The 23,922-nt window shown below is 40.3% G+C and overlaps 1 protein-coding gene across 3 annotated transcripts in view; it reads right to left on the bottom strand.

The window, feature by feature from the left end:
- The window catches only part of LOC125457844 (mitofusin-2-like), a 69,877-nt gene that overhangs the window by 10,536 nt on the left and 35,419 nt on the right, over positions 1-23,922 (bottom strand). For all 3 annotated transcript variants that reach the window (XM_048542522.2, XM_048542520.2, XM_048542521.2), the window contains exons 11-14: positions 19,265-19,391; positions 14,819-14,923; positions 14,622-14,724; positions 10,605-10,834 (exon numbers count right to left, since the gene is read on the bottom strand). In XM_048542522.2, the coding sequence (XP_048398479.1) occupies positions 10,605-10,834; positions 14,622-14,724; positions 14,819-14,923; positions 19,265-19,391 (565 nt within the window). The remainder of the gene's footprint in view (positions 1-10,604; positions 10,835-14,621; positions 14,725-14,818; positions 14,924-19,264; positions 19,392-23,922) is intronic.

Genomic DNA, 23,922 nt, shown 5'->3' with positions numbered 1-23,922 from the left:
AGCACTTCCCAACAGAGGGAGTCAGTTAGGGAACAGAATCACTTGTACACTAAAGAAATCACAATGGGCAAGCCAAATGATGAGAACAGACTTCCTAAAATTGAAACCTGATGGAGCAACACCCTCCTAATTCTACAGACTACTCAGAGTACACAAACCTGACATCCCCCTCAGATTCATTGTTTCCTTGCCAGGCGCACCAACGTAGGCTAACCAAGGAGTTATAACACAGACTAAAACACCTCACCAAATGGATCGACCCACTACATACACTCAGCACAGGTCAACATCAGGAACATAAAAATCAACAAGCAGGAAATGATGGTATCCTTTGACATTATAGCACTATTCAATCCGCTGATGTTATAGCACTATTCACCTTGATTAACATAACTTAGCAAAGGAAACACTGGCCACATTACTAGACGATTTGAAAACACAAACCTCCAATGACACCATCAGCAAGGACAACATGCTAAAATTACTAGACTAATGCCTTACTACACAATTCGTTTTCAACAGCCAGGTATATGAACAAATTAATGGAACACCCCTGGGTTCACCCAGCTTGGGGCTCATAGCGGAAGCTGTTATGCAAAGACTGGAATGCACAGCCCTCCCTCAGATCCAGCCTAAACTACAGGTTAGATACGTGGACGATACCTTCATGATAATTAAATGAGTGCAGTTAGAAGAAACACACCACCTTATTAACAGCATGTTCACCAGGGAAGAACAGAACAACAATCAACTCCCATTTCTGGACATAATGGTGGAATGAATGAACAATGGTGAATTCCTTACCAATATGCACAGAAAGACTACACACAGACCAAATTCTGAATTACAACAGCAACAACTCCAGAATCCACAGAGCGGTGTCAAGACCCTATATAAATGAGCGATAACTCACCGCAACACCCTGAAACTGCACAAAAATGAAGAGGAACACTTGTACAGAGTCTTTGCAAACAATGGTTAACCTAACAGCTTTGTCTGTCAATGTGTGGGAAACAAACAACGCAAAGAAGACACCGTACCCTCCCACCACAATGGCCACCCTACCCTATGTTAGAAACGCATGAGAACTGACTAGAAGATTCCCGCAACATCTTAGAAATAAGAATATCACACAAACTAACACACGCTTGGTCAGTACTCAATGAGCAGAATAAATGTAACATATAAAATACCATGCAGCAAATGCTAGAAACACTATATAGGATAGATGGGCAGGCAACTCACCGCCAGGATACATGAATACCAACTTGCAGCAAAAGGCACAACCAACTGTCCCTGATTTCAATACACTTTGACATAGGAGGACATCAATTTAACTGGGACAAAGTTACAGTACTAGGACAAGCGAGACAAAGACAAGCACAAGATTACCTGGAGCCCTGGTTTTCACCACCGAAGCAATTAACAAACAGGTTGAAATAGACCGCATCTACGTGCCACTACAGTGCAAAACCAGAAACAAGACTGCCTACCATGACAGACCAGGCCAGAACACCAGCGCTTTAACGGAGGCTACATAGCACCGACGATGTCACCGAGAAGGGACAAGAAAACCAGTCAGCTCAGTAAACCAACCGACAACTCCAACTGCAACCCAAGCTACAGATCTTTGTTAAAACATTGATCTATGATCACATCAGTTGGCAATTTTCCACATTTATGATGATTCTTAAAATATGAGGCAGGATTTATGCGGTTTACAACACATTATTCCTGCCAGGACTGTGCCAATATAGTGAGTGTGGAATTCTAAACTTGTGCTGTGCTGTATGTAGAAATGTTTAATTCCACTCCTGAAAAGTATTAAAATCAAATTTCCTACCACTCCTTGCCAGTCCTCTTATCCCACCATCTAAGGCCATAAGACATTGGAGCAGAAATTGGCCAATCAGCCCCCTGAGTCAGCGCCACCATTCAATGGAACACAGCTGATCTGATAATCCCCATCTTCACTTTCCTGCATTTTTCCCATAACGATTAAAAATCTGTATACCTCAGGTTTCAATACACTATTGATCCAGCCTCAACAGCACACTGTGGTAAAGAATTTTATAGATTCACAACCCTCTGAGAAAAGAAATTCGTCCTCATCCTTGGTCTTAGATGTGCGACCCCTTATTCTGAGATTTTGCCTTCTGGTCCTGGACTCTCCCACGAGAGTAACCAACTTTCTGAAGGGTCACTAGTCCTGAAATGTTAGCTTTGTTTTCTCTCCACAGGTGCTGCCAGATCTGCTGAGCTTCTCCAGACATTCCTATTTTTGTTTGATTTTCAGCATCAGTAGTTCTTTGTTTTCTTTTTAAACAATTTTCTAGCTCTACCTATTAAGTCCTCCAATTTTGTATGTTTCAATATGGTCAGCGCGAATTCTTCTATCTTCCAACATGTACAAACTCAAATTACTTAACCTCTCCTGATAAGACAGTCCCTCCACACATGGTGTCAGCCTTGTGAACCTTCTCTGAACTGCATCCAAACCCTGCATATCTCTCCTTAGATAAAGGGCTCAAAACTATTCACTGTATTCCAGCTGTGATCATATGAGTGCATTGTATAGTTTTAGCCCTATTCACTACTTTTCTACTCCATTCGCTTTGAAATAAAGGCCAAAAAGTATCCAATTTACCTTCCCTATTACCCACTGAACTTGAATGTTAGCTACTTGTGATTCACTAACAAGGACTTTCAAAAATCCCTCTGTTCTGTAGCTTTCCGTTGTTGTTATTCTTTAAAATGATATTCAGCTCCTCTCTTATTCATACCAAAAATAGGTGACACAACATTTACTAATACATTGAGAGAAGGGGCTCATGCATTCTTGAAGAAAGTTGAGGAAATAAAAAAATACACTATGATAAGCAGCAATTTCACTAGATACTTTGCCAACAAGATTGTGTTCAGGTAAGGTTGCGTCCCAAAGCTAAAATGCTTTGATAAGTATCTGTGCAGATTTAAATCAGTTAAATAAAGTAGGGAAATAAGAGAATCACCCAAAGTTCTAACGGATCAAAGTCTAGCAAATCCAGGCAAGAGTACCCTGTGTACCAAACTGACACTAACAGTGGATTTTGTCAATTACCTCGAGATGAAGACTCCAGAAGACTAACTACACGTCTGACAACAAGGTGTAGAGCTGGATAAACACAGCAGGCCAAGCAGCAGCAGAGGAGCAGGAAAACTGACGTTTCGGGTCTGGACCCTTCTTCAGAAAATGTTTCTTCAGATGTTTCTAAGGGCCCAGACCTGAAACATCAGCCTTCCTGCTCCTCTGATACTGCTTGGCCTGCTGTGTTCATCTAGCTCTACACCTTGTTATCTCAGATCCTCCAGCATCGGCAGTTCCTACTATAACTACACTTGTTACATTTTTTGTGCACTGTCAACCTTTTTAAACAGATTATCTTTTAGAATCAAGTCTGAGCCAGAAATTTTTCAGGGAACATTCAAAGTTACAGGCCCCTGACTACATTCTGGCAAAAGTACTGCAGCACAAGTCTTCAGAACCTGACGCATCCGAAGCCAAGGTGTTCTAATACAGCTACAACAATGGCATCTCACTGACAATGTAGAAACTTAGAAAATCAGAATTGTTAAAATTGCTCAGAAATACACACAAAGCAAAGCAAATTCAACACAGCCAATTTTCACCCCATTAGTCTACTCTTGATCATTAGTAAAGTGATAGGAAGTGTCATCTACAGTTCTATAAAGCAACACCTGTTGAGCAATCAACTACCAGCAGATGCTCGGTTTGGGTTCTGCCAGGGCCATCAGCTCTTGACTTCATTATAGCTTTGGTTCAAACATGGACAAAACAGCTGAATTCCAGAAGTGAATGTTAGAGTGACATCGCTTGACATCAAGGCCATATTTGACCAAGTGTAGTGTCAGGCAGCCCGATTAAAACTAGAATAGATGGAAATTATGGGTAAACTCTCTGCTTGTTGAAATCATACCTAGCACATAGGCAGATGGTTATGGTTTATGGAAGTTGTATCAGCTGTAGAACATCTCCTCAGGGTAGTGTCTTAGGCCCAACCATCTTTGGCTGCTTCATCAATGGCCTTTCCTCATCATAAGGACAGAAGTGCAAATGTTCACTGATGATCAACATCACTGACAACTCCTTAGATACAGAAGCACTCCATGTTCAAATGCAACAAAACCCAAACAATATATAGGCGTGGGCTAACAAGTAGCAAATAACACCTAATCATCCCATGACATTCAATTGTATTACCATCACTGAATCCTCCACTAACATCATCCTAGGAAATACCATTGACCAGTAACTCAGCTGAACTTGCCACATAAATACTGGCTACAACAGCAGGCCAGTGGCTAGCTGGCGGCACAGTGGCTCAGTGGTCAGCACTGTTGCCTCACAGCACCAGGGATCTGGGTTCAATTCCAGCCTCAGGCACCTGTCTGTGTGTCGTTTGCCTGTCCTCACCGTGTCTGTGAGGATTTCCTCCCAAAGTCTAAAGATATCCAAGACAAATAGATTGGCCTTGCTAAACTGCTCATTCAGGATTATGTAGATTAGATGGATTAGCTGTGGAAATTGCAGGGTTACGAGGAAGGGTGGGTCTGGGTGGGATGCTCTTCACAAGGTTGGTGTAGACTTGATGGGCCAAATAGCCTGCTTCCACACTGTAGGAATTCTGTGATTCCATGAATGTTGCAGCGAATAACTCACCTCATGGCTCTCAAATGCCTGTCCAACACCTACAAATCCCTGAACTAGCAATTCAGAACCTAGGCTTAGTATGCTAGGTACATGGGTTTTAATCTCACCATTGTAGATTGTGAAATCTGAATTCAATAAAAGTCTTGAATTAAAACGGTAGTCTAAGTATAACCAATGTCAATAATTGTAAAAACAAACCTAACTGGTTTACTATTTAGATGAGTAATCTTTGCAAAGTCTGGTAAGATAGCGGCAAAGTAGGACACTCTAGCCGGCGGTCCTCTGCTCTGTCTCTTCTTTTTCTTCCTTTTTCTTTCTCCCTCTCTCTTCCCTTTTCTCAGCTTTGGACACCTGGCTCTGGCCTCCAAATTGGGATCAGCAGGGATGTGAGCTACCAGTGGCCCAAAGCAAGGACTGTGGTGGCCCAGTAGGAGCGTGGCACAGCAGCCCAATGCAGAGTGTGATGGCAACCAGTGGTCAATGGCGACCTGTAAAGTTTTCACTGTACTCATTTGACATGTAACAATAAAGCTAATTTAATTCACAGTCAGGAAGGAGGGATCACATCCAGAGTGAGACACTGCCTGAGCAAGCATGTAGTTCAGAGATTTTGGAGAAACTGTGGGATTTTGGTACAGAGGAGAGGGCTTGCTTTTTGCTTTCTTTTTTGGTTCATAGTTTGCAAGGTGCTTTCTTAAAAGAGGATAAACTGAGGCACAAAACCAGGGGCACAGCAGAGAAGAACGACACCACAGTTGAACTGCAGGTTCATCGGTTGGTGATAGCTACTAATTTGACTGTCTATTGCAGGTTACTTTCCAATTGAAGATGAAAAGGGCAAATATTTAGACGTTACAAACTAAAAGACCAGCATGACATTTTTAAAAATCAAATTAAGAACTAAGTAATATGAAAGAGAGACTAGGCCATGTGTTGTAACTGCATGTTGTGAGAGTTGCTGGACCCAACTGTGGTTCATGATGACCACATCTGGAACAAGAGAGATACATGAGAACACCACCAACTACAAGTTGCCCTCCAAGCCACTCACCATCCTGACTTGGAAATATTTCACGGCTCCTTCAATGTTGCAGTGTCAAAATCCTGGAATTCCCTCCCTCAAGGCATTGTGGGTCTACCTATAATGGATTGCAGCAGTTCAAGAAGACAGCTCACCACAACTTCTGAAGAGCAACCAGGGAAAAGCAATAATTGCTGGCCAGCCAATGACGGCCATGTCCCATGAGTCAATAAAACAAATGCAAGACATTGGAAAGTACTGACTGTGTAACTTGCCACATGAATGACATTAATTAATGGATCTACAAAAGAAGAACATGACCAAGGAGTGAAAACAGTTAAGAAATTCATGGAATGCAGGTGTAATACAGAATCAGAAGTGTCTACTTATAAAACAAAACATCAATTTTTTTGGGCACATTATCCAAAACTACTGGGATCACAGCTGATCCACAAACAAAAAATGGTATTACAGAATTTCCACTCAACAAAAGTATCTGATAATTGGTGAAAACTGACCATCAGTACTCAAATTTCATCATTTGATTTTAATACCAGAGACTTTGATGGACTAAGAAATGTATTAAAAAGGACACTGCTGACCTGACATGGCTGTCTTGGAATTTTCGTATCAGTCAAGAAGCATTAATGTGCTGAAGTGTCAAGAAATTTTCATGTCTTGTTTTACTCACAAGTGCATGATTATTCCATACATTAGAAAATAAAGGCTTCCTGCAGTGTTCAGTTCAGAAAAGACAATGGAACAAGATTTGAAATTTACAGACTATATTTCAATGGCTTGATTTGAATCACAAAGGGGAGAGAAAAATTGAACTGAATGTAAACCTGGTTAAATGGGCAGGGTAGATTGGATAGAAGGATGGATTGGGGTCTCATCTCAGTTTGGGTTTGCAAACTGCAGCCTTTTACCAACACCAAGTCTAAATACAGTTAAATGAATACCCAGTGGACCAGACTTTAGTTATTTTTTGTGTGGAAAATCATAAACCTAAAGACCATAAGACATTGGCCTAATTTCTGCTCCTTTCAGCCCACCGAGTCTTCTCCACCATTCAGTCATGGCTGATAAGTTCCTTAACCCCATTCTTCTGCTTTCTCCCCATAATCTGTGATTCCCAGATAATCAAGAACATGTCTATCTCAGTCTTAAATGTACTCAATGACCTGGCCTCCATAGCCCTCTGTGGCAATGAATTCCATAATTCACCAATCAAGACGTTACTCCTTATCTCCGTTCTAAGAGGTCTTCCCTTTACTCCAAGGCTATGTCTTTGGGTCCTATGGAAGCATCTTCCCAACATTCTCTTTGTCCAGGCCATTCAGTATTTTCAAGGTTTCAATTAGATCCTCCCTCAACCTTCTAAACTCCAATGGGTATAGTCCCAGAGTCCTCATATGTTAAGCTTTCCATTTCTGGGACCATTCTCATGAACCTCCTTTGAACCTACTCCAGGGCAAGATACGGGGCCCAAAACTGCACACAATACTTCAAACGTGGCCTGACCAGCACCTTAAAAAACCTCAGTAGTATATCCCTGCTTTTATGTTCAAGTCCTTTCAAAGTAAATGCCAAAATTGCATTTGCCTTCCTGACCACTGATTCAACCTGCAAGTTTACCTTGAGAGAATCCTGGACTAGAACTCCCAAATTTCTCTGCACTTCAGACTTCCGAATTTTCGCCTCATTTAGAAAATAGTCCATCCTTTTGTTCTTCTTACCAAAGTGCATAGCCTCACACTTACCCAAGTTGTAGTCCATCTGCCACGTTTTTGCCCACTGTCCTAACCTGTCCAAGTCCTTCTGTAGCCTCGCCACCTCCTCAATACCACCTGTTTCTCCACCTACCATGGGCCCTTATCTTACTCAGCATCCTCCAGTATGGCACCTTGAAGTCCAGGTAGATAATATCCATTGGCTCTCCTTGGACTACCCTGCTCGTTACTTCCTCAAAGAATTCTAGCAGATTTGTCAGGCATGACCTCCCATTAACGAAACCATGCTGACTTTGCCCTATTTCACTATACAGTTCCAAATATTCAGAGATCTCATCCTTTACAATGGATTCCAAAATCCTGCCCACGACTGAGGTTAGGCTAATCGGCCTGTAATTCTTCATCTTTTGCCTTACTCCCTTTTTAAACAGGGATGTCACGTTAGCAATTTTCCAGTCCTCTGGAACCCTCCCTGATTCTAGTGATTCCTGAAAGATCACCACTAACGCTTCCCCTATCTCTTTAGCTATTTTCTTTAGAACTCTAGGGTGTAGTCCAACTGGTCCAGGTGATTTGTTCACCTTCAGGCCAATCAGTTTTACTAGCACCTTTTCCTTGGTGATGGCTACCATTCTCAGCTCTGCCCCCTGACTCTCTTGAATTTTTGGTAGATTACTCGCGTCTTCTACTGCAAAGATTGATGTGAAGTAATTAGTCAGTTCCTCAGCCATTTCCTTGTTCCCCACTACTATCTCTCTACTGTCATTTTCCAATGGTCCCATGTCCACTTTTGCTCCTCTTTTTCCCTTTACATATCTTAAGAAACTCTTACAAGTCTTCATTTATATTACTGGCTAGCTTAGCCTCATATTTAATCCTCTCCGTCCTTATTTACTTTTTTGTTGTTCTCTGTTGGTATTTCTAAGCTTTCCAGTCCTCTTGTTTCCCACTGCCCTTCGCCACATTATATGCTTTCTCTTTTGCTTTTATGCTATCCCTAACTTCCTTAGTCAGCCATGGTTGTCTCATCCTCCCTGTACCATGCTTCTTTTTCCTACTAATGAAATTTTCCTGCATCTCCTGAAATACTCCACAAAATCCTACCATTGCTAGGCTCTTCTTCTAGTCAATTCTGCCCGGCTCGTCCTTCATACCTCTGTAGTCACCTTTATTCAGCTTTAATACTGTAACCTCTGATTCTATCTTCTCCCACTCAAATTGCAGAGTAATTTCTATCATCTTATGATCACTGCCTCTTAAGGGTTCCTTTACCTTAAGTCCCTTATCAAGTCTGCTTCATTGCATAACACTAAGTCCAGTATTGTCTGTTCCCTAGTGGGCTCTACCACAAGCTGCTCCAAAAAGCCATCTCATAGACATTCCACAAATTACTTTTTTTGCAATCCACTACCAACATGATTTTCCCAGTCTTCCTGCATATTGAATTCCCCATGATCACTGTGACTTTGCCTTTCTCACACACCCTTTCTATCTCCTGGTACATCTTGCGCCCCAGCTCCTGACTACTGTTTGGACGCTGTACATAACCCCAACTACGGTTTTTTTTAAACCTTTGTGGTTCATCAATTCTACCCACACAGAATCTCCACCATCCGACCCTACTTTGTTTCTTCCTCTTGATTTAATTTCTTTTCTCACTAATAAGGCAACCCCACCCCCTCGGCCCACCTGCCTATCTTCTAAATAGGATGTATTCCTTGGATATTTAGTTCCTAAGCTTTCTTTTATTCATGATTGAACAATCAGGGCCCTTGGACATTCTGGCTCCTGTGTCAATTGTAGTATGTTACGCTATCCATATTAGAGTGTGTGTTTGAATACTTTACTGTGTGATACTGAAAACACAAAACAGACGTACACTTATGTTACTAGAAGATCTGCTGTTTTAGAAAGTCACAATTTAAAAATTATTCCACTGCCAAAGTTCTGGTGTCCGCCCTATTAACCCTGTATTGTATGCAGTTCCGGACGCAAATTGAGAATTGGGTGTATTAGCTTTCTTTACCTTTTTCTGTAATACTGCTAAAACATCACTCAAATGTGTTTTCAATAAAACAACTACCATATAAAAATCTAAGGGAAAACACTGCATTGATTCCATCTTTTAAAATATTCTTGACAAGACTCCAGGACAGATTACTGAATATGTCAATTCTTAAAATGCAATAAAATCTAATCAATGTAAACTTTTAAGGAATGAGCAGTCACAGCCAGAACATCAACATCCACATGTACAAAGACCTCAAATCAGTACTAAGGAGTACAGATCTTTGGAATGAGTAAGTCCATCTGTGCAAAGACCTCAAATCAGTACTAAGGAGTACAGATCTTTGGAATGAGTAAGTCCATCGTACAGAGATATATGTGGCCAGAGCAAGTCTTAAAAGATCTGGAAGAACAGAACTTTAGTCTTTAGCCCCTTCACAATTTCAATTTCGTCATAAACTTCAGTTTTTTGATGAATGCAGACAGTGGGGTTAGACAACAATGGTCATCAAAAAATTAGGAATGCTTGAAACATGATTTGCTCACGTATTTTATGATGTTTCATTCCTCACTTAAGTTCTTCTACCAGTCTCGCAATTTTTTTTTGTTTTGTTCACTCTCAAGTATCTGATCAGTAAATTAACAGGCTTTTAGTTTGAGTCAATCACATCCGATTCTCTACAGCTACACTATATTTTCAGCCAGGACATCTTTGAGGAGTGACACATTACTGAGATATGCATTAGATACAAAACTTATAATTTCTTGGATAGTACTGTCTTGATTTTAGCTGAATAGTTAAAATTTAGAACTGAAATACAAAGGCCTAAAACAAAGAGTATAAATTGCTCATGGGCAATTAGGTGTGCAAAAATGCATAATAGATGTATTTGGTTCATAGCGAAGGAAAAAGTTGTAAAAACAAGAGAAAATGGAAATGAAAATCAAGTATAATGATTATGCATCCTCCAAAAATATTTTCTATGGCTTCCAAATGCAACAGTATTATTAATTTTTTTAAAAACAATTTATGAAATTACACCTATTACTTTTAAAAAATTAAACCTTTGAATCACCAGCTGAGAAGTTGTCAGAAAATATTTTACAATACTATATAAACCAAACAGTGTACCTGAAAAGTTGGGTCACCAAGTCCCAGTAGAGCTCTACGGGCAGTCTTGGGTCCCAGGAAACGACTGACCAGTGAAGTCCAACCAAGTGAAAAATGGAATTCAACATTTTCTTGGAAATCTGCACATATTTTGTCACAGTTCAGGTCATAGCTGAGGTCAAATTTATGGTATGGGAGCAGTGCATTGACTTGATTCTGAACATTTAATGGAAGCAAAGGCTTGAGATTTCCTGTAAAAGATACAGAATTTGATTAAGTGTGCCTAAATCATGTAATAATTTAAATAGAAATCGTTTCTCAGTGTGAGGGGCACTAGATGTGTTAATGTTGTTCACCGTGGATTTATAAACTATAATTTAGAAAACTATTTTCAGATTTTATGCTAGTACTTCAAAAAAGTAAAAAATAAAGTTTCTATAATTCTGAACAGGTGAGATCATCGGACAATTCTAGTCCACCCAGAATGCTCAGTTTCTTTCCTTCATGTTTCAGAACAGCAATTTTATGTTCACATTCCCTCAAACTCTTATAACCTGTCAAGTCAATTTTCAACACTTAAGCTCAATCTGCATGTACTACTTTTAAGTAGCAATGTATTCCCTGATAAAAACTGAAAGTACTGCAGATGCTGGAAATCAGAAACAACAACAGAAAGTGATGGAAAAGCTAAGCAGGTCTGGCAGCGACTGTGGAGAGAAATCAGAGTTAATATCTAAGGCCCCATATCTCAGGAAGGGTGTACTTGACCTGGAGTGGGTTAGGGGAGGTTCACGAGAATTGTCCCAGAAATGGAAAGCTTAACATCGGAGGAATGTTTGAGGATTCTGAGACTATACTCATTGGGGTTTAGAAAAGATAAGGGGATCCTAATCGAAACTTACAGAATGCCGAATGACCTGCACAGAGTGGACGTTGGGAAGATGCTTCCATTGGCAGGAGAGACTAGGACCCGAGGGCACAGCCTTAGAGTAATGGGAAGACCTTTTAGAATGGAGTTACGGGGAAACTTCTTCAGCCAGAGAGTGGTGAATCTTTGGAATTCACTGCCACAGAAGGCTGTGGAGGCCAGGTCATTGGGTACATTTAAGACTGAGATAGATAACCCTTGATAATCAAGAACCTATGAGGAGAAAGCGGGAGAATGGGGTTGAGGAAATTATCAGCCATGATTGAATGGCGGAGCAGACCCGATGGGCCAAATGCCTAATTTCTGCTCCTATGTCTTATGGTCTTAATGTTTCAGGTTCAGTGATCCTTCCCTAGAATGGACGTTCCCTGATTCTCTTGCAATTTAGGTCTGCTTTCTCTTGTCCTACCATCCAGGTTTTATTTTGAATTCCTTACCACATTATATGTAACACTCTTCATATTTTTAGATTTATCTTTTTCTCCTTCCATAGGAAGAACCAAATATAAGGCACCATTAAATACAATTTTACAACAGAGTAAAATGCAATATACTTTCACATGCGCAAATCAAATGTGTTATGGAATACTCTTGACTTGCTTGGATGGGTGTTCCAACATCACTCAAGAAGCTCAACACCACTCAGGACAAAGCAGTCTTCTGGACTGGCCCTTCATCTATTGGCCTAAATATTCAACTGCATACCATGGTTAGAGTGGATAATGTCTACAGGATCACTGCAGTAATTTGCCAAAACCATTATGGCAGCATCCCCCACCCTCAAAGCCATAACATAAATCAAAGATTTTTCCAGTTCTACGTTCTACATACTTCTATGTGACTGTTACAGATGATACCAAAATAGGACAGAGAGCAAATACAGAAGCAAATCAAATCAGATTCAGGTGGGATTGAATATTTAGATAACCATTCTACAAATGGCTGATGCAATCCAATGTGAAGAACTATTAAACCATTAAGATAACAACAAGCGAACAAGGTAGACAGCATGTTATATATGTTGACTGGGAAAGAGAACAAAGGATTACAGGGCTACTGTGTATCAGGAGCCCTGGGTTCAAATCCCAACTGTTTCAGAGATGCATAATAATATCTCTGAACAGGCCGATGAGAAAATATTTAAAAAAAGGGTTACAGTGGATTAATGCAGGGTTTTCAAGGCAGTCTAAAAAGGCACTTTTTGGTCAGAATTAAAATTAAGCTAAGCAATGTTGTTGCTACTTTAGGAGGCCAGACTGTAACCAGGAGGAGGATCATCAGAGAAAGGATTCATCGGATAAAAATAAATGATTGGGAGGAGACTAAATGGAGTCTGATGATTGCCTTCTGCATTCCAGTGGTGAAAAGACAACATCTTTGGGATCTCAGATAACAAAGTGTGGAGCTGGATGAACACAGCAGGCCAAGCAGCATCTCAGGAGCACAAAAGCTGACGTTTCGGGCCTAGACCCTTCATCAGAGAGGGATCATCTTTGGGATCTCACTGTAAAAACTGGTTGTCTTGTTGATTAAAAGAACATTGATTTAATTTCAAGATGTAAACATTTACCACTTCGGTACATCCTGGGGAAAAGTGGAAATGTGCAATAAATAAATGCAAATTCTTTTAAATAGTTTTTTGCCTGGTTTTTCTTCATAAAACAACTGCAATCATTAGAAATCTTGAATTCAAGTGTGTCAAAATCAAACTAACAGGCATATGAACTTATTTACATGAAGATTTTTTCACTTCAGGTGACCAAAAACATCAATGCAATTGATAACCCAAAATACAGTACAGGTACTTAAATCTAATGTCAGAACATTTTATAAATGGCAAGTTTATTCTTCCTACATCCATTTGCTAGTACAAAAGGATCAAATACTGGATGGCTCAGATTTTGCAGCAGGAATAATGACGACTGTATCATTAAGGGAAAATTACTGAGGAAAACTTAATAGTATCCTCCAGTGGCAGTTATATGGGTACTTAAATATGGAAGTCAGGATATTACAATCTGAATTGCCCTGCTCCTCCTCAAATGTTGTTACACAAGCTCTCCAAAAAATTTGTCATTCAAACATGTGAAGGGCATGAAGTTGTGGCACATACCAGATGTCCACTAAATACGCAATCAAAAGTCAGGTCTTATCTACTCAAGCATACAAGTGCATTTCTGACATTGTGAAAAATTATTTTCGGCCAGCTTCTCTAATGTTAAAAATTACTTTTACAAGTACTGAGCATTTTTTTTTTGAGATTTTAATTATTGTTGGTGTGTGAATGAAGTCAAAAAATTCTTACTGTGTTTCTTTTACTGTCTGTTATCTCTCAAAACCATATTTCTTTTTCTCTCTAATTTGTTTTCCGAACATATTTCTGGAGATGGTGTAGGGAATCTAATCTAATCTAATTATTATATACATTTCCTGGTTTTGATTTTGTGTGCCTCCAAAAGGATCGTTCATGATGATTGCCTCAGGAGGCACATTACTGCTTTCCCTGTTCACAGAGTGCCAGGTCCTCTGTAGAGGGTGCTGCACTGTTGTAATTGATGATCATAAACTGCAAAGTAAACATCAGAGAAATTCCAAGGGGAAGCGCAGGAGTAATAAACAACAAGTACCACTTATTTGCTGTGTACTGCAAAATTCTGGCTGTTGTCTATCACTTAAAGTTGTGTTTTCTAATGGTAAAAGATGATTCCAAAATTTGAATTGTTTAGCAGATCTTAACTTTGTAGGCAAAGGTTGGAAAAGCTTTTAATGTATCTGCTTTGAGTTTTATTAAATCTGGATTTCCTAACTCCAGAGCATAGAACAGCCACATTGAGCGTGATGGCATGACTAGGATTGCACCTCTATACTCTGAAATACAAGTACGCAGTCTTCATAATTATATGAAGCAGTAATTACTTTTTTGTTAATTCTTACATTTTTGTTGGGATTCAATTCCTGCTTTCCCAAAACATTGATCAGGTACCTTATTAGAAGAAGTATTTGCTGAACAGCAGGATAGGTCTTAGTTTGAAAAATCATATCAGATTTGAGAAGCTTCTTACTCTAGAATTTAAAAAAATTAACTCAATCTTATATCTTGACATACTGACCTATCATTTGAAGCTGTGCGGTCTGCAATGCAGCATGGACTGCACTGGAGCAGCGTTCAGCCAAGTTCCTTCCTAGTCCTTCTTCAATGTGCTTGTGCAGATCCTGTTGAGAAATACAATGTGTAAAATGGCAGCGATATCAGTAAGCTACAGTTTTTTCAACTATTAATATGCTAAAAAAAAGGATTTGTCCTCACATTTTTATAAAATTTTAAAACTGCAGGAGAAGGATGGAAGTCTCCATGAAATTCATCAACCAATATAGAAAGACGGCAGATTTCATCAGTCATTGCAGTGGAAACCTGAAATACCAGTACATGATGAAACAAGTTAAATATTTGCAACAAAATCATAGACACAACATCTTTCAATTATAGAATGCTTCACAAATAATTTATCCAAATTATCATAATGTATCTATGGATGGCAATTAGATAAGTCTAAATTAAATAAATTAAATCAGCAGTTGAAGTAATGTGGTCCTAACAATGGCAAAGATATATTTTGTGTATAGACTGTTCCTCTCAGAATGATACTATGAATTGATGCTTTTGGGGACTAGAACATCCTCTCTGGTAATTTATGAAAGAAAGCAAATCAAAGAGTGAGTAAATTCATCATGCTGGAAGTTAAAATGGCTAAAAAAAAACCTGCTTTGATAAAGTACCTAACCAATGTGTCTCAGCATTTTATTTGCAATGAATGAGCAAACCTGGCTATCTGTAAAATCCCAGCAATAACAATAAGTTGGTTGACTATTTTTGGAACTTGCAATTCAAGGGAAAAACTTTGGTGGGGAAACTGGTCATACTGTCTGTGAAGTTTAATGTTCACCTGAGCTACTGTAACTGATAGATACATGAGCCATTTGAATCCAAAAGATCCAAAGTCTTTGAGTCATTAGTGCTGACTCTTATTTGCGCACGTAGGTCATGAGAGAGTCCATACTGGTTTGTAAACTTTCTGATCCGAGCAAGAAGTCTATCATCAGAACTAAGAATAAAGCGTCATTATAGCTGCCCAACTCTCTCTTTAGAGGATAACTTCATCTTCTGTTGATCTATGTTTGCACAGTTATGATAATTATTACTGTTGGTTTTGCCTGAAGTTATGAATATTCAGACCAAAATATTTAAAATTCTGGAGAAACTTTCTATGAAGGATAATCAATGCTGTAACCATCAATTCCAGCAGCAGAATGATGGCAATTATTTGTTGTGAGAAAACTTTTAATCTGTCAAGAATGAACTAGTTTCTCCCTCACACATTCTGAAACCTCACTCAAAATGTAGGAAAGCAGTGGGTGGATTCGTGAGTGAAAGCCCCCATAAATACCCTGACAGTTCCAACCATGTATGTGACAACAAACAGAAACGCTGCCCACAGACTTGGAAATAGCAGAGTCTCAGAAGAGTTGTCCCGCCATTAAGAAGCTGTTCCTCTCCAGTAAACCCATCGGCAGGGGGCCTCAGGGGATTGGGATTGCAAGGGGCTGTGGGGGGGGGGGGGGGGGGGGGGGGGTTGGTGGTGGTGTGCGGAGAGGGGGATGGATGGACGGACGGATAGATAGATAGAGAGCGAGATTGAGGCTGCAAGGAGATACGGAAGACAGAGGGGCAGAGGGGGCAACGGTTAAGAGACAGGCAGCAATGTGAAGTTCTGCATGGCATCCACACAACGAATCCGGAATTAACCCTTCGCTTGTTTATGTATTTCATAACAAAGGTTTCATTTATGTAACATTTGCTTTTAATACAAAGACTTGAATCATAAAATTGTTTTTACTACTTTGTAACAATGTTACTTGTTGATTGGTTGGAGCTGTTGTACATTCTGCATAAATTTTGGAATCCATTAGTCAAACAGAACAAAGTTTGGAAGCTCAAAAATTTATTTTCTTTCCACTTCCTTCAGTAGAATAATGAATTACACAGTCCCCAGAGTTTATGAGAAATTTTTGATTGATTTATTCTTCCACAAAATACAGGCATTGTTGGCAAGGCTAACACTTGATGTCCATTCCTAATTGCTCTTGGATTAAGTCACTTGCTCAGTAATTTCATAAGAGATAACAGGAACTGCAGATGCTGAAGAATCTGAGTTAACAAAGTGTGGAGCTAGATGAACATGGCAGGCCAAGCAGCATCTTAGGAGCACAAAAGCTGACATTTCGGGCCTAGACCCTTCATCAGAAAAGGGGGATGGGGAGAGAGTTCTGAAATAAATAGGAAGAGAGGGGGAGGTGGATCAAAGGTGGTTAGAGAAGATAGGTGGAGAGGAGACAGACAAGTTAAAACAGGTGGGGATGGAGCCTGTAGAGGTGAGTATAGGTGGGGGGGTAGGGAGGGAATAGGTCAGTCCAGATAGGTCAAAGGGGCGGGATGAGGTTAGGAGGTACGAAATGGAAGTGCGGCTTGAGGTGGGAAGAGGGAATAAGTTAGAGGAAGAACAGGTTAGGGAGGCGGGGCTGAGCTGGGCTGGTTTTGGGATGCAGTGGGGAGAGAGGAGATTTTGAAGCTTGTGAAATCCACATTGATACCATTGGGCTGCAGGTTTACCAAGCGGAATATGAGTTGCTGTTCCTGCAACCTTCAGGTGACATCATTGTGGCACTGCAGGAGGCCCAGGATGGACATGTCGTCTAAGGAAGGGGCAGTTCAAATGGTTCGCGACTGGGATGTGCAGTTGTTTGTTGCGGACTGAGCATAGGTGTTCTGCAAAGCGGACCCCAAGCCTCCACTTAGTTTTCCCAATGTAGAGGAAATCACACCGGGTACATTGGATACAGTATACCACATTGGCAGATGTGCAGGTGAACAGCTACTTGACGTGGAAAGTCATCTTGGGGCCTGGGACGTGGGTGAGGGAAGAGGTGTGGGGGCAAGTGTAGCACTTCCTGTGGTTGCAGGGGAAGGTGCCAGGTGTAGTGGGGTTGGAGGGGAGTGTGGACGGACAAGGGAGTTCCGGAGAGAGTGGTCTTTCCAGAAGGCAGACAAGGGTGGGGATAAAAAATTGTCTTTGGTGGTGGGGTCGGATTGTAGATGGCGGAAGTGTCGGAGGATGATGTGCTGTATCCGGAGGTTGGTGGGGAGGTATGTGAGGATGAGGGGGATTCTCTTTTGGCAGTTATTGCAGGGACGGGGTGTGAGGGATAAGTTGCGGGAAATGCAGGAGACATGGTTGAGGGCGTTCTCGACTATTGCCGGGGGCGGGGGTTGCAGTCCTTGAAGAACGAGGGCATCTGGGATGTACAGGAGTGGAATGCCTCATCCAGGGAGCAGATGCGGCAGAGGCGAAGGAATTGGGAATAGGGGATGGAATTTTTGCAGGAAGGTGGGTGGGAGGTGGTGTATTCCGCTTTGCAGAACACCTGCAATAAACAACTGCACCTCCCAGTCGCGAACCATTTCAACTCCCCCTCGCATTCCTTAGACGACGTGTCCATCCTGGGCCTCCAACAGTGCCACAATGATGCCACCCGAAGGTTGCAGGAACAGCAACTCATATTCTGCTTGGGAACCCTGCAGCCCAATGGTATCAATGTGGATTTCACAAGCTTCAAAATCTGCCCTCCCCCACTGAATCCCAAAACCAGCCCAGCTCGTCCCCACCTCCCTACCCTGTTCTTTCTCTCACCTATCCCCTCCTCCCACCTCAAGCCGCACCTCCATTTCCTACCTTCTAACTTTATCCTCCCCGGACTGACCTATCCCCTCCCTACCTATACTCACTTCTATAGGCTCCATCCTCGCCCCTTTAACTTTTCTGTTTCCTATCCACCTATCTTCTCCTCTAGCCACCTTCGATCCGCGTCCCTATTTATTTCAGAACCCTCTCCCCACCCCCCTTTTCTGATGAAGGGTCTAGGCCCGAAACATCAGCTTTTGTGCTCCTAAGATGCTGCTTGGCCTGCTGTGCTCATCCAGCTCAACACTTTGTTATCTCAGTAATTTCATAAGGCAGTTTTTAAAAGTGATTACTGTGTGCTTGAAATCACTTTTATGTGTAGATCACATTACGTAAGGATGATAACTTTCCTTCCCTCATGGTCACTAATGAACCTGATGGGATTTTACAATAATCAAATGTAGTTTCAGGGTTATTTATTAATTAAATGAATTTAAATTTCACCAGTTACCATGGCAGGATTTTGGATTACAAATTCAGTAACAGTCATATCATGCCACAGCCTTACTCCAAAATAATAGGAATTCAACTAATACAGCTAGCCCAAAGGAGTTCACATTTCTTTCTGAAGTCGGTGACAAAGAATGTGAAATAATTATAAAGCTCATAAGCTTGAATCAAGCAATGTACTAATATTTTATCAACTGAAGGCCGCTTAAAACGACTGGAAAACAGTAGGTCATGTGAAATCGGAGGTAAGGTTATTCCACACAGGATAAAATTCTCCTAAATAACATTGGTTGACTTATCCAGTGATAGAAATGAAAAATAAAAGATGTTACACAATACGAAAAAGCTGGAAATACCCAGCAGACATGATAGCATCCAGAGAATTAACGCTTCAATCCAATTACTTACCTAAATTTTATATTTTGTTTCCCTTAGTAATGGCCAATAAACCAAAAGTTTAATATTAAAGGAGAGCAATTTGTACTTGGAGAGGGTTCAACACTCACCTTGGCTTCTACTTCTTCAGTTACGAGTTTTATGCTTTTCCTACAGTCCTCTGTTAGCAAGGTTAGCTGACTACGCACAAACTCCAATCGATCGAGGTGGTCCTCCCGTTCCTCCAAGGAAAGGACTCTTGACAGCAAAAAGGGAGAGTATCACTCCGGTATTTATATATTGAATGCATATAGACTTAACTTATGTATCTTTCACACATTGCTGAAAATTGCTCACATTGGAGAATACTAAATTAAAACGGCTTTCTTCATTATTTTGGTAAAGCAGCATAATCTGTTATTATGGCCAATAGCGAATAGGGGAACGGTTCCTTTAGTTTTACATTCTGATCCTTCCTTACTCAATTGTACATACAGTCTCACATTGAACATCTAAAATGGTGCAGTACTCTCCTGAGAAGAAGCTTTCATCACACATGTAACATCAACAACTGAAGACAACCTCCTCGAAGAAGCTTCTCTACATTGTGGAATTGAGTATAAAACATGGCTGAGTTGATGACTTAATCTAAACTACAACAAAAATTTTCTTTGATAAAGCATCTCTAATATAGTAAAAGACGCCAAAGCATTTAGTAGAGCGTTAAGCAGAGTTTAACAGACACAGAATGAGGTATCAGCAAAGGTGACTGAAAGCTCGGTCAAAGAAATACTTTTTAAATGTTATCCTGAAAGGAAGCAAGGAGAGAACTCTTGCAAGGAAATTCCAAACCTCACAGCCGAGGCAGCTAAATGCATCCATCAAAGGTGGAGTGATTTATAATCAGGGATGAACACTATGATGAAACTATCGGGGTGCAGTGACATCAGGGCTTGTATGGCTGGTGGAAGTTGCAGAAACATGGGCGAGGCCATGGTGGGATTTACAAACAATGTTGAAAATGATTGAAATTGAGGGTTGGTGAATCACTAGTCGATATGCATCTGTGAACTAAAGGGGAACAATGACTAAAATGGGACTTGGTGTGAATGAAGATCTAGAGTTTGGGCAATCACAAGATAGTAGAAGGTGGAAGATGGGAGTCAGTCAGTCAGGAGATCACCGTTAAGTCCAATCTTGACTGTTCCAAAAGCATAAATACATTAAAATGACAAGTCAACTAAACATAATAAAAAGTGAAGCTAGCATATACAATAATCCTGACAGCTTTCTGTTGTATCTAGAGGAGAATGATGATTTCTCAGACTCAAATTAGAAAAAAAAACAAAAACTCTTTATACTAGGTCTCCAAACCCTGAATGTCACAAGTATCTCTGGGTAACTCTCCCAAATATAATGTACACAGGTATCCATCTTAAACAAGGAAGAAAATGTAAATTAAGGACAACAAACAAGCCTGATGCTAGAATACATCTCTCCAGTTTCCTAGAAGAGATACAAATGCCAAAATCTGCAGCAAGTAAATTGTTGATTGGAAGACCCAACAAGGTCAAAATCTTATCTCCAAACTGTTTTTTTAAAAAATATTTTTCAGGATGATAAACGAAGATTAGCTGAACTGCAAGCTATTATTCTTAGACAGCAGCCAGAAAGATTTTAAAGGCGCTGGCCATATAATAGCTGCAACAGCTTTGCAATTTTCGCAGGTAATTCTATGCATATTCTTGTCCCAAGGAGCATGACTGAGCTCAGGAAACAGTCAGTCATAGTTACTGGAAATCAGTGGTATCCAGCGATTCACGAGGAAATGGCGTTACAGCGATAACGTCACCAGCAATCCAAAGTGTGAAACTAATGCTGTGACAATTCGAGAATTTGAATTCAATTAATAAAATCTGGAATTCAAAGCTAGTCCCAGTAACGATGACCATGGAACTACTGTAGTTAGTCATAAAAACTCATCTGGTTTACGATGCCCTTTAGAGAAGAAAACCTGTTATCTTTATCTCCTTTTGCTGGCACTTCACTCAAATTCTCAGTTATATGGTTTCTCTTACTTGCTGTTATAAATAGATAACCATTTGTGCAGGAAATGTCATTACTTGCAGCAGCTTGAATTCAGGGTTTCAGAGCATCTGAGTAGAGCTGAGAATGAATTCTTCCCAGGGCAATTTGCTAATCCTGTAGGAGGCTTTAAACTCACTTGCCATTGGTTAGGAACCAGGAGAAAATATCAGAATAATGCTAACGATCCCAGAACATAGATATGGATGACATTTCAGTAGCAAAGTAAGAGAAAATGGTCATAAGATCAGTGAGTCACAGATGTGATTGCCATGTGGAAGTAGAATGTTGCAGCTATAATCGACATCCTGGAATCCTTTAAGCCAGGTTGAGTATTAAATGTTCCTGGATGCAAGATGTGCGGGAAAGATAGAAAAGCAAGAATAGGAGGGGTAGCAGTATTGTTAAGAAAACCAATGCAGTGTTGGAGACAGAGGATGCCCTGGAGAGGTGAATGACAGAATTTGTTTAGCTAGAGCTAAGGAGTAGAATTCACATTGCTCAGTAAAATCTATGGGCTGCCAACCAGTGGAAATTAAAAGAAATTACAGAGATGAGTACATGCTATAGAGTAATTGTAAGGGAGAACTTTAATTATCCGAATATAGGCTTAGATAACAAGGTAACGGACAGAGAAGGACAAAAGTTCCTAAAGTGTGTTTAGGAAAATTTGCAACATCAGTATATTTCCAGTGTAATGAGAAGGAAGGCATTGCTAGATCAGGCACGTGGGACTGGAGACCCAAGTAGGTCAAGTATCAGAGGCAGAACACTTAGGGGACAGTGTTCATTGTGTTATAAGATTTAAGTTGATGATGGAGAAGGACAAAGAACAGTCCAGAATAAGAATAATTAACTGAGAAAGACATCTTCAATGGGTAAGGAAGGGTCTGGATCATATAAACTGGAATCTAATGTTGGCAAAAAAAAGTAACTGAACAATGGACTACCTTTAAAGAAAGGATAGTTCAGGTACAGTCAACATGTATTCCTATGAAGGTGAAAGGTAGGGCAAACAAAGCCTTAGCTCCCTGAATATAAATAGTATCGATAATACAAAGCTAATTATGGACGAGAAAAAGTTTTGTGCTTGGATGTAACAGGCATGCCTGAGGAATGAAATGCATCTTTTAGGTGTATCTTTGCCAAGAAAGATGCTGCTGCCTGGGTCATGGTGAAAGAGAAGGCAATTCAGACTCAAGGGTTTAAAATTGATAGGACAGTGATAGGCTGTATAAACTTAAACGTGATAAGGAATCAGGACCAGGTGGGATGTGGAGGCTGAGGCAAGCTAGTGTGGAAGTTGTGGAGGTACTGGCTGTCATCCTTCAATTTAGGAGTGGTGTCAAAGGCCTGGGGAATTGGAAATGTTATAATCTTGTTCAAAGGAGAGCGTAAAGGTGAGCCCAACAACTACGGGTCCGTCAGTTTAACTTCAGTGGAGGTGCTGCTTCCAGAAACAAGAATTTGGGACAAAATTAGTATTCATTTAGGCAAAAATCAGGTTAAGGAAAGTGAGATTTATTTGGATTTTTCAAGAGGAACACAGAGTCTTAATGAGGGTAATGTTGTTGATCCGATGGACCTGGATTTCTAAAAGGCATTTGACAAAGTGCCACACATGACCAACAAACAAAGTTATAGCTCGTGGAATAAAGGGGACAGTAGCAACATGAATCAGAATTGGCTGAGAGATTGGAAATAGAAATAGAAACAACAGTTAATAGATGTTTTTCAAACTGGAGGAAGGGTTGTAATCACGTTCTCCAGCATCATTAGAACCCTTGCTATTCTTAACATGTTACTTCGTTAGTGCTTTGTGCACAGGACAAATTTTCAAAATTTGCAGATAATGCAAAACTTATGACCGTTATGAACTGTAGGGATGAAGGTGTAGAATTTCAAAAAGGACAAAGATAAGTTGGTGGAATGTGCAGACATCTGTCAAATAAATTTGAATGCAGAGAAATTTGAAGTGATTCATTTTGGTGAAAAGAACATAGGGAAACAATAAAGGGTACAATACAAGGGCAGGAGTGGGTCAAATTTTAGAGAGACCTAGAAGTTTACGTTGTACAAATTATTGAAGGTGACAGGACAAGTTGAGAGTACAGTTAATTAAACATGCAGGATTCCAGACTTTATGAATAGAATCACAAGATTTCAAAATTTACACGAGACTCTTCAAAATACGAATATAACCTCAACTGCAGCATATGCCAAGATATAGGCACTACACTTTAGGAAGGATAATGAAGATTTTAGCGTGCTTAGAAAAGATTTTAAAAATGTTTCCAGGGATTTGGAACTCATGGATATATTGGAGAAGATGTGGCTGTTTTACTTAGAGAAAACAACAGAAATTTATAGGAAGTATTCAAAATTGGGGGCTGTATAAAGTAGAAAGAGAAAAACTGTTCCCACTGGTGGAAGGATCAAGAATGAGACAGCACAGATTTAAGTTAATTACAAAAGCAACAATGGAGACCGGAAGAGAAACAAACATTTTCATGCAGTGAGTGGTTAATATCTGGAATTCACTGCGACAGTGGTGGGGACAGTTTCAATCAAGGTGTTCAAGAGAGAAGTGGATTGTTATCTGAAGTGGAAGAATGCGCAGGGCCATGGAGAAAAGGTGGGGAAAAATGCTAAGCGAGTTACTCATTTTGCAAACATGATGAGCTGAATAGCCGCCTTCTACGCT

Source organism: Stegostoma tigrinum, chromosome 14 (genome assembly GCF_030684315.1).
Source record: "Stegostoma tigrinum isolate sSteTig4 chromosome 14, sSteTig4.hap1, whole genome shotgun sequence".
Lineage (NCBI taxonomy): Eukaryota > Metazoa > Chordata > Chondrichthyes > Orectolobiformes > Stegostomatidae > Stegostoma > Stegostoma tigrinum.
Note: the sequence above shows the minus strand (reverse complement) of the source record. Positions and strands in the feature narration are given on the sequence as shown.